Source organism: Cheilinus undulatus, linkage group 13 (genome assembly GCF_018320785.1).
Source record: "Cheilinus undulatus linkage group 13, ASM1832078v1, whole genome shotgun sequence".
In the NCBI taxonomy this organism is placed as follows: Eukaryota; Metazoa; Chordata; class Actinopteri; order Labriformes; family Labridae; genus Cheilinus; species Cheilinus undulatus.
Genome location: NC_054877.1, coordinates 17,864,622 through 17,874,837, shown reverse-complemented (window position 1 = coordinate 17,874,837; position 10,216 = coordinate 17,864,622). Strand labels below are relative to the sequence as shown.

General features: G+C 37.0%; 2 protein-coding genes across 2 annotated transcripts; one reads left to right on the top strand and one right to left on the bottom strand.

The window, feature by feature from the left end:
• The first annotated feature begins 3,966 nt into the window (after positions 1-3,966).
• On the top strand, positions 3,967-6,145 carry LOC121519707 (ATP synthase subunit g, mitochondrial-like). Its single transcript, XM_041802533.1, has 3 exons — positions 3,967-4,090; positions 4,405-4,565; positions 5,951-6,145. Exons 1-3 carry the CDS (start codon positions 4,039-4,041, stop codon positions 6,047-6,049), a joined length of 312 nt encoding a protein of 103 aa, XP_041658467.1. The 5' UTR covers positions 3,967-4,038; the 3' UTR covers positions 6,050-6,145.
• Positions 6,146-6,291: 146 nt separating this feature from the next.
• ift22 (intraflagellar transport 22 homolog (Chlamydomonas)) lies at positions 6,292-10,179 on the bottom strand. The gene is made up of 5 exons (XM_041802532.1): positions 9,926-10,179; positions 7,185-7,267; positions 6,952-7,038; positions 6,610-6,812; positions 6,292-6,523 (listed from the first exon to the last, which is right to left on the bottom strand). The coding sequence occupies exons 1-5, from the start codon at positions 9,962-9,964 to the stop codon at positions 6,375-6,377; spliced, it is 561 nt and encodes a 186-aa protein (XP_041658466.1). The 5' UTR covers positions 9,965-10,179; the 3' UTR covers positions 6,292-6,374.
• Positions 10,180-10,216: the final 37 nt, after the last annotated feature.

Genomic DNA, 10,216 nt, shown 5'->3' with positions numbered 1-10,216 from the left:
TACTCACTCGCCGCAGCCCTCTGTTTTTGGCTCTCTGTCCATCTTTGTACATGTCTCAGTCTGTTTCTGTGACTCACACAGCCTGTCCGCCTCATCCTGTGGAACTAATACATCATTATTAAATGAACAGTGCTAAGGGACACAGAGAAATGTGAAGGGCACAAAGTTTATGACTTTTATGCTTCTTAAAATTACTTTCTTATCTTATTTGGCCACTAAAGAAATTAAGTTCAGTCCTCCTGTGGCTATTTTTATGGAGGATATTATTAAATACGATGGCCTTAAGTAAAAATGTGTTCTGTTCTTGGCTGAACATTCAGTGAATTTTGTGATCTGATTTCTTAAGTGTAAGATGGGAAGATCAATACAACTTTGTCTGTGGATTTTTCTTTTAAACAAACCAGAACTTTTCTTTCATTCTTTGCAAACATTTTGTTTCTCTGTGAGCTCTAACATGTTGAAACCATCTCTTTCTGTCTCTTAAAATTTCCTGTTATGCATTGTTTACTACGTTTTTTAGTCTTTGTCTTTGTAGGCAGCATATTACAACATTTTCAGGTGCATTTCTACCTGTATAGGTCAGTTACCTCAGTATGTAAGCTGCCTGTGCTTTTGTTCATTACTTTTTCCTTAACACTGCTTGTTTTGTACTTGTTGTGGGATTTGGAGTTTATATATCTAATTTTCACATTTCTGTGTACAATTCCAAAAAAGTTGGGGCTAAGTGTAAAATGTAGCCTAAATAAAAACAGAATGCAATGATATGTAAATCACATAATCCCATATTTTGTACACAATAGAACCTAAACAACATATCAAATGTTGAAACCGAGACATTTTGAATTTTATAGCAGCAACACATTTCAAAAAAGTAGAAACGGTGCAAAAAAGGCTAGAAAAGTAAAAGGCACTAATGAAAAACAGCTGGAGGAGCATTTGAAATTAGTACGGTTAGCTGGCAACAGATCAGTAACATAACTGGGTATAAAAACAGTATTTTAGAGAAGCAGAGTCTCTCAGAAGAAAAGATGGGCAGAGGTTCACCAATCTATAAAAAATGTAAAAAAAAATATGTTGAAACAATTTTGAGAAATTTTTCCTCAAAGTTAAACTGTGAAGATTTTTAATACCCCACCATCTACAGTACATAATATTAGATTATATTTTTAGAGAATATGGAGAAATCTATGTGCACAAGTGACAAGGCCAAAGGTCAGTAATTGATGCTGAGGATCTTCAGGCCCGTAGACAGCAGTTAATTTAAAACAGGTATGATTCTGAACTGGAAATCATTGCATGGGCTCAAGAACACTTCCAGAAGTCATTGTCTGTTAACACAGTTTGCCATGCCATTCACAAATGCAACTCAAAGCTACAAAGAAGAAGCCATATGTGAACACTATCCAGCTGTTGTCTTCTCTGGGGCCAAAACTCTTTTCAAATGGACTGAGGCAAAATGGAAAACTGTTCTGTGGTTGGACTAATAAAAATATATATTTATTTGAAACCATGTTTTCTGTGCCCTGCAGACTAAAGTGGAAAGGTATATCAAGCTTGTTATCAGCACACAGTTCAAAAGCCTGAATCTCTGATGGTATGGGGTTGCATTAGTGCCTACCGTGTGGGCAGCTTACACATCTGGAAAGGCACTCAATGCTGAAAAGTATACAGAGGCTTTAGAGCAACATACTGTATGCTACCATCCAGACCATGTCTCTTTCAAGAAAGGTCGAGCATATTTCAGCAAGAAATTGCTAAACCACATACTGCATCCATCACAGCAGCATGGCTTTACAGTAGAAGAGTCCAGGTGCTGAACTGGCCTGCCGGCAGTCCAGACCTTTCATCAATAGAAAACATTTGGCTTACTATAAAAGGCAAAATAGGGCAAAGAAGACCCAGGACTGTTGAGCAGCTCTAACCCTAAACCATCAGACAAGAATGGGACAACATTTCTCTCCAAAAACTCCATAAACTGGTCTCCATTCTCGCCAGATAGTTAAAGTTATGTTAAAATATCATATTGAAAATATTTAAATGAACAAATGCATTTCTATTACTGCTGTCAGGAAAGGTCAAGTTTAGCTGTTTTCTTCTGCTTCAGGTTTCAACCCTTGCTAACCTAAACATCTGCTGGTTTATTGATTGAAAAATGATAGCTGTATTGTGGCATGTAAGGTCTTTTACAGCAAATCTTAGATTAGCATTATCACTATACGGCATTAAAGGACTTCCACCATTTTCCATTTAGTTTAACATATTTAAACTTTCTAATCAGATCCAATGTCTGTATTTTGCCTCTGACTATTAACTGACTGCTCTGAATGACAGTCTTACTCGGCCTGACTTAAATCCGAGGTGACATTTTCATGGCTACACAAAATGGAAAATTCTCAGTGCCTTCTGATGCCTCTTTCTTTTGATGACATTTCCATTTAATTCAGACTGACATTTTTGGAAACCTTGGCAGATTGAGTTAACGTCTAAATAAAGTTCTGTGGGTTCTTTCTGTGTGCTAAATAGGTTAGGGAAAATGTGTCTTTGTGCTGCAGGGAGATTGATTTCTCTATGAGACAATGTTTTATCTACTTAAAGCATTTCATTACAGGTATGCTCAGTGAAAGTAGTATAAGCAGCATCAAGATAGTGGAACATAGGGATATTATTAAATAATATACAACGAAGATCCATCTCCAAAAGACTTTGGAGACAAAAGACTTTTTTTCAGCAAATACATGTAAGAAATGGAAGGTAGTAACAGTTTCACAATTTCTGCTCTGTCTTTCCACTTCTTCATGTGGCCTATTCGAGAGCACCCTCTAGTGATCTATCCTTTAAAAATCTACTTACACAGCAGCTGCCCTCAGTCCTGTTTCTACTTTGTCCTTGTGAAAAGCCGGGTGAGAGCATCTATAGAAAGCATTTACAATCACAGCAACAGTCAGATTTTTAGATATCTCTGATGTTTGTTCAGAGTGTAAGTCTTTAACAGTGAGAGCTCTTTACAAATAAAATAAAACCCCATGAGGTTGATGTCTGTCTGAGAATTCGGTCCATCTTAGGTCTGTTACTGCATCTGTTACTGTTTGTTTAATGTGGGCTGCAGGCTGAGTCAGAGGACAGTGACTAATGATACAGTCATCCATGCTATTATTGCAAAGTACACAACTTTAATTGTTTTCTCTATCCCTGCAGTGTACAGTCCAGATCCTCAATAGTTCAGCTCATCATGTCTTCAGACTATTTTTAGATTTGTGAATCACTGCATGTAAAACCCAGAGCAGTCTTGTTCTGAAAAAGAGAACAGGCAAAGTTTCTGAGACACTAAGATTTGTTACACTTTGATAATTCTAATACAGCATGTTGAGATACAATCTCTGTTATTTTAATCATTTTAAGAATTAAAAAAGCACCAAGGTTGTAGAAATACAGACTTAATTAAGATTGAATCCAATTTTTAAAGTCTGGTAACATGACAGGAGTAAGTAAACTATCATAGTAGTATGAAAGGGTTCTTTTGTTTGTTTGTTTTTTAGGATATTAGTCTCCATATACCTTGTTTATTTATAGTATATCAATATCCCCTAGGGAATAAATAGAATCCTTGTCAAAACTGTGAATGATTGAACTTCAGCAACTCATTTTTATCTAAACCCCTTTAAATATTTATAGAATAACTCATGTTACAATTTATTTCCCAAAAGAATTTAAATTTTCTAATTTTGTTTATAATGCACTTAAATTTGAATTTACTTTTACGTGTTTTATCAGATTAAAAATGCTTTTGCTTTATGAGAGAAAATGTATTGGAGTAAGCTATGTCTTCCACATTTTGAACAATGACCAATTATCTCTTTTGATATAACGCACGGATTTAATTTGTTAATGCTAAAATAGCTTTGATTTTGTCAAATGAAGAGCTCACTTACTGATTTCCCCTGCCAGCTTTTATTCTGAAATCTCGACCCGGAAACGCAGCCCCAACCGTTTTTCTCCTCCTTCACTTCCTTTTTCCTGCTGCACAGGGCGCCTCATATCATGGCTCAAGCAGTTCAGAGACTCGTTGCAAAAGTTCCTACTTTAGTGGGAGGTAAGTTTACTCTGTTATTTTTTTAAACATCATAACGTAATGTAGACGAACAAACGGTAGAGCACGAGCTCGGTGCTCGTGGCTGTTTGTCAGCGACTGCTCTACTTCAGCGTGACCTCTACTACTGTAAAATCATCTCAGGTGTTGATTCCTAAAACAACAGTACAGGTGTTCTCTAAAAGGGTTATTTAAGGTATTTCTCAGAGTTCAGTTTGTTGTCAGAGGTATAAACTGAACGAAAAACTGTTAACTCACCTGCTACTTACCTAGAGCTCTACGTATGACATCAAAGTTTGTGTTTGACTCATTTACAGCCGCTGTCACATACTCCAAACCCCGACTCGCGACCTTCTGGTACTATGCCCGCGTGGAGCTCGTCCCACCTTCACCTTCTGAGATCCCAAAAGCCATAGAGGCTGCTAAGGGCCTTATCAAGAGCTATCAGGCTGGGCGCGTGGGGCAGACCACAGTGAAGGTGAGTCCGTACAACATTTGGAAAACCCTTGGCTGTTATTGGTCTGTTCATTAGGCCTCGAGTTTAATGCACAATATGATGATACCATGCACTTGATTGTCATTCTAGGGAGGTTTGTCTGGGCTCCAGTGCTGCACATACATTGGTCCCGCCACAGTAAAGTAGAGGACAAAAAAAAAAAAAAAAAACAGAAACAAACAGCAATCCACATGTTTGCGGTGTTCATGTCAATTAACTTTTCTTTGTAATTCTAATCATTAAGAATGTACTCCCGCATGAATATAAAGCATCCAGAATCTTCTTGCCAGTCCTTCCATTAAGTGATTTAAAATATTTTTTCTGTTTGGTTGAATAAAGTTATGAGGCCTTGAATCATACAAGTCATTTATCAAACATAATATCAACAAATGACACAATTTTCTGCTTCATATGGTGGATTTAAAAATAATAATAATAATAATAATAACAACAATACTAAAAACTTTACAACAATTTAGGCAAATCTTGTCAGTTTTAATTTCTTTTACAGTTTTGCATCATTATATAACTATATCTTAAACTAAATATTTTATGCATTGTATTTATCACATTGCCTCATTTTACATAGAAATATGATGAAATGACAAAGCCAAAATGCATGTGTAAAATTTTATGCACACTATAAAGGTTGGAATGGGCTATGATTATTATGTGATGCTGGTTTATAGAAGGCAGTAATTCTTTAGTAGCTCTTTAAGTGGCATTAAGATGTTAATGTCCAACAGTACATTATTAAAATAAAGTTAATCTGCAGAAATGCAAAACATGACTTGGTAAAAATGTGAGAGCAATAGCTACATCTTACCAAAGTGATTTTGTACTATTTCAGTATGTTTAATCTATCAACAGTCATTCATATAGCACCTATTATCAAATGTTATCTCCAGTCACTTTAAGAAAAAAATGGTTCTTTACTTTGTTGTACATTTTTGTAGAACATGATTGTAAAATATTTAGACAAGACAAGGATAGATTAACACGTGTCAGGGATTATAAACAAAGAGGAAAGAGGCTACATGAAAAATGAAAAAAAGAGGAAGGAAATACAATGAGGTCTTTATAATATTGGCCAAATCATTAAAAAGCCAACATGTTTCGACCTAGAGGGTCTGAGATTCATGATGATGTGTCTAGGCATGTGTCAGGGGATGTTAAATATTAACAGCAACAGACTTTGCACACCGCTAATGTACTGTAATGCATGAAAGTGTCTTGGGCTCATGAACATATCAGTTAGTGTGTTGGGGGTTGATCTGTTGGTGGCTGCCTGTTGTAACTGTCAAGAGTGTTAGAAACCAGTCCCTTTGAGTGAAATTTACTATACTTTTTTTTTTTTTTTGTTACAGGATGCTTTGAGGAACGGACTTGTAGCCACTGAGGTGCTGATGTGGTTCTACATTGGAGAGTGTATCGGCAAAGGAGGCCTTGTTGGATACGATGTCTGAATGTTGAGCTGTTTTTCTCCTTCTGCACTTCAAAATGTCACATTCTCAACAATCTGCACTAAAATTTCAAAATAAATAGAAGTCTGTAGTGTCTCATTTCCAGCTTGAGTTCATATTTTATTTAAAACATGGAAAGTAAGAAACCACAGTAAACAGAATACATAGGAAGTTTGAGAAAATATCTGAATAACAGTAGAAAAGTTTGCATGGGGTTTTGAATGTTTCATGCACACTTAAGTGACAGCAAAAATGTATAACAGTTTTTGTGATTTTCCCTTTCACATTGACTTCCATTGGAGAGTTTTTTTTTGCTGCTGCGATGCTGCTATGTAATGATAGACATCTCCTCTCGTTCACGACTTTCTGACATTGTATTTACAACATTTCCCAAGTATCTTTGGAAAGCTAGCTTCACATCCTCTGGGTCATCCTCCAGGTTAGAGTGAATAAGTGGCAGTCTGCTCAAATGTGAGGCTGCATCAAAAACAACGAACATGTTAGCCTGTTAATAATAATTAAAACTCATGCTACAGCTTTTTGAGGCCTACAGTGGAAAATACCTAAAGGTAGCCGTCCGTCTTCTCCTCCACTGCCAGGCTTGTGGTGAGCAATGAGTAGACACTGGGTTTCCTGCAAACCTTGAGAGGGGATGAACATCGAATACCATGTCTCTATTTCCTTGAGGTGACTGGGAACATCTGGATTAAAAACGATCACAACACCACTGGAATCCTTCATCAGTGCTGGCCAGCAGGACTCAAACCTATGAAAAAAAAATATTAAGCTTGGGACAAGACACTAAAAAAAAAACCAGTGGTGGAAAGAAGAGATGTTACCTCCCTATATCACAAAATGGGCAAGGTATAAGCTGCTATTTAAAAATTAGTTTAAATTTATCTCACTTGAAGTCTCCTGAACAGTCCCAGAGTTCAACCTCACAAGCCCTGCTGTCTCCAGATCTTTCAGGTTGTGTCTCAAATTCCAGTATCCTTAAAAAAGAAAATGGGTGACACTGATGACATTTCAGTTAATTTATTTAATACCAAATTCCATCAATGATTTCCATCCTCTCTTAGATTCACTACTTAGCCACAGGTTAAAGTGTCTGTGCCATGTGAAAAAACAAAGTTTCTACCTTACTCCTTGGGTAGGGCTGTATTCACCTCCAATGTTTTCTGTTGCATTTGACAGGAAATTTGCAAGAACTGTTTTCCCACTCTGAAAAAAGGAGATGATTGTTGACAAATCAGTTAACAATTGAAAAATAAAAATCAAAAGCAGATATTTTGTAATTTTTTATTTTATTTATGTGGCACAGACTGAGATCACATAATACCAACATAACATACAACACAAAAAAGATAGCAAAGGCATGTCTGAAATACAAGTATAAAATAATGGTACAGCATCCCTCAGAAAAACACTTTTTTTTCCAAATTACCATTGTTTTTTCTGTTTGCAATAACAAAACCAATTCTAATAGAGAAGGACGGTTTAAATAATAATATATGCCTTTCTCTATAGCTCATTATCCCTACATTCTCTTACACTCAAAAGGTGGTACTCATCACCTGGGTGATCATAATTACAGGCTGTGCAAATCCTTATGTTTTTGTACAGCCCTTCATATCTCCCAGTGACTTTAGGAGTCCTGGTGTTGTTCAATCTAAAATTAAGATAGCTTGTCTGTCCTTTTAGTTTCCATATAACGTGCTTTTTCAGTTTGCTCTCTGGTTTAAATTCTACAGAGAAATCACATAATGTCACTCTTTTCAGCTCACTTTGCCAAGTTTGTAAATTCAATCTTTTAGCTCTGGAACTAGTTTGAGCAGGCTTAAATTTTTACACTGTCGTGTGATCCAGAGGTAAGCCAAACCACAGTCATTCAGTAGCTGCTTGAACTTGCTGCACCCATGGTGATGCATAAACACCTTAATAATGCAGCCTGAGCAGATCGTTTAGTTACACTTCTTTACAAGTCAAATAAGTAGGCCAAATGAAATATTAAATCTAAAAAAGAATATATTAAAGTTAATTTTTTCCCATCATATACTCTAATTAAACTTCCATAAATCATAGCTTCATCTCAAACAAAGTAAACTATTTCAGGACTTTTTTGTTTTAATTTTGATGATTATGGCTTATAGCTCATGAAAATCAAAAATCTATAGTCTCAAAATATTTGAATATTGTGGAAAAGTCCAATTTGCAAAGGTTTCCTGAGCCCTCATTCTCTCACTCTTGTCCAGTACACAGAACTGCAATCATGGGAAAGACTGATGACTTGACAAATGTCCAGAAGACGTTTATAGACACCCTCCACAAGGACAGTAAGCCACAGAAGGTCATTGCTAATAGGGCAGGCTTTTTCAGAGGCTGTATCAAAGTATATTCATGGAGAGTTAACTGGAAGGGAAAAGTGTGGTAAGAAAAGGTGCACAAGCAACAGGGATGAGTGCAGGCTTTAGATTATTTTCAAGCAAACCAGATTCATGATCTTAGGGGGACTTCACAGGTAGTGGACTGAAGCTGGAGCCAGTGGACCAAGAGCTACAAGACACAGACAGGTCCAGGAAATGGGCTTCGAGTGTCACGTTCTTATTGTCCATCCACTCCTGAATGACAGACGCTATAAGCTTCTCACTTGGGCTAGGGAGAAAAAGAAGTGGTCCGCTGCTCAGCGGTCGAAAGGCTTGTTTTCAGATGAACCCAAATTTAACATTTCATTTGAAAATCAAGTTCACAGAGTCTGGGGAAAGACTGGGGAGGCCCAGAATCCAAGGTGCTTGGAATCCAGGGCTTTTAGTTTCCACTGTCAGTGATGGTTTGTGGTGCCATGTCATCTGCTGGTGCTGGTCCACTGTGCTTTATCAAGTCCAGAGTCAATGCTGTCAGTCGTCTACCTGGAAATTTTAGAACATGTCATGCTTCCATTGGCTGAGAAGATTTATGGAGACACTGATTTCCTTTGAAGCCAAAACTACCAGAAACTGGTTTGCTGAGCCTGAGCCTGCTGGCCTGAGCTGAACCCCTTGTAGGATCTCTGGGCTATTGTCAAGAGGAAGATGAAATCATCAGACAATACAATACAGACGAGCTGAAGGCTGCTATTAGAGCAACCAGGGCTTCATAACACCTCAGCAGTGCCACAGACAGGCCCTGTGACACATTGCATTGATGGGGTAATTTCTGCAAAAGGAGCTCCAACCATTACATTACAGTGCATTAAGTACACATTTTTTCCAGAAGGTCGACATCTCTTTATTAAAAATCCTTTCTTGAACTGATACTTTGGGATAGTGGATTTTTCATTCTTGTGAATTGTAAGCCATAATCATCAAGATTTTAAAAAATTTAATATTTCACTTTGTAATGATGAATCTAGAATATAACAAGAAACGAACCTCTTCATGATATTCTAATTTTTGAGATGCACCTGTACATGCCTATAGAACAACAGCAGTAGTGCTGGGCAGAAGAGTGCACAAGATGCAGTAATGAGCATGACAGTAAGTTATGCATCATGTAAGAGAAATACACGAAGTACAGAGTTGTGCTTCAGTATTTACAGTAATAAAGTGTATTCGGTTAACATATACTGTACCTGTTTTGTCTAAGATTAATTTGAACGGCATGTTCGTGTCAGTGCTAACATAAATCACCCCTCTATTCGTGCACACAGATAAACTCATCTTCTAACCATCATTCGATAGCATTAGCATCAAGAGGGGTTTCAAGCTAAAGAGCTGTATGCACAGAACATAAAATGAGCTAAACTTTTGTCTTTATTTGTCATCCATCACAATGACAGTAAGACATGTACCAGCTGCAGTGTGGAATGAGTGTTTGCGTCTGTTAATCTTTGAATTAACTTACCTCATTTGGACCTATAAGGAGTATTTTTGCTTTGAACATTTCCACTCAGTCGAAGATTGACGTTAGCTGTTCAGCTAACTGCCAATGAAAACTGAAAAACAGCGGTTAGCTACGCCACCAAACAAATGACACAACTAAATTATATCCTCACGATATAATTATGGCTATGAAATATCTGACCATTCGTTTACAAAACGTTGATATCGTTTTTTTTCTTCGTGTTACTCGGGAGTTTACGATGCCTTTGCAGTAAACTTCCGTTGTGTTTCTATGGTTTCAAGCACATTCCTT

Coding starts and splice junctions, on each gene's coding strand:
- LOC121519707 (XM_041802533.1), top strand. CDS start 4,039: ATGGCTCAAGCAGTTCAGAGACTCGTTGCAAAAGTTCCTACTTTAGTG. Junction 4,091..4,404: donor AGTTCCTACTTTAGTGGGAG/GTAAGTTTACTC, acceptor ACTCATTTACAG/CCGCTGTCACATACTCCAAA. Junction 4,566..5,950: donor TGGGGCAGACCACAGTGAAG/GTGAGTCCGTAC, acceptor TTTTTGTTACAG/GATGCTTTGAGGAACGGACT.
- ift22 (XM_041802532.1), bottom strand. CDS start 9,964: ATGTTCAAAGCAAAAATACTCCTTATAGGTCCAAATGAG. Junction 7,039..7,184: donor AGCCCTACCCAAGGAGTAAG/GTAGAAACTTTG, acceptor TTCTTTTTTAAG/GATACTGGAATTTGAGACAC. Junction 6,524..6,609: donor AGACGGACGGCTACCTTTAG/GTATTTTCCACT, acceptor TTTTTGATGCAG/CCTCACATTTGAGCAGACTG.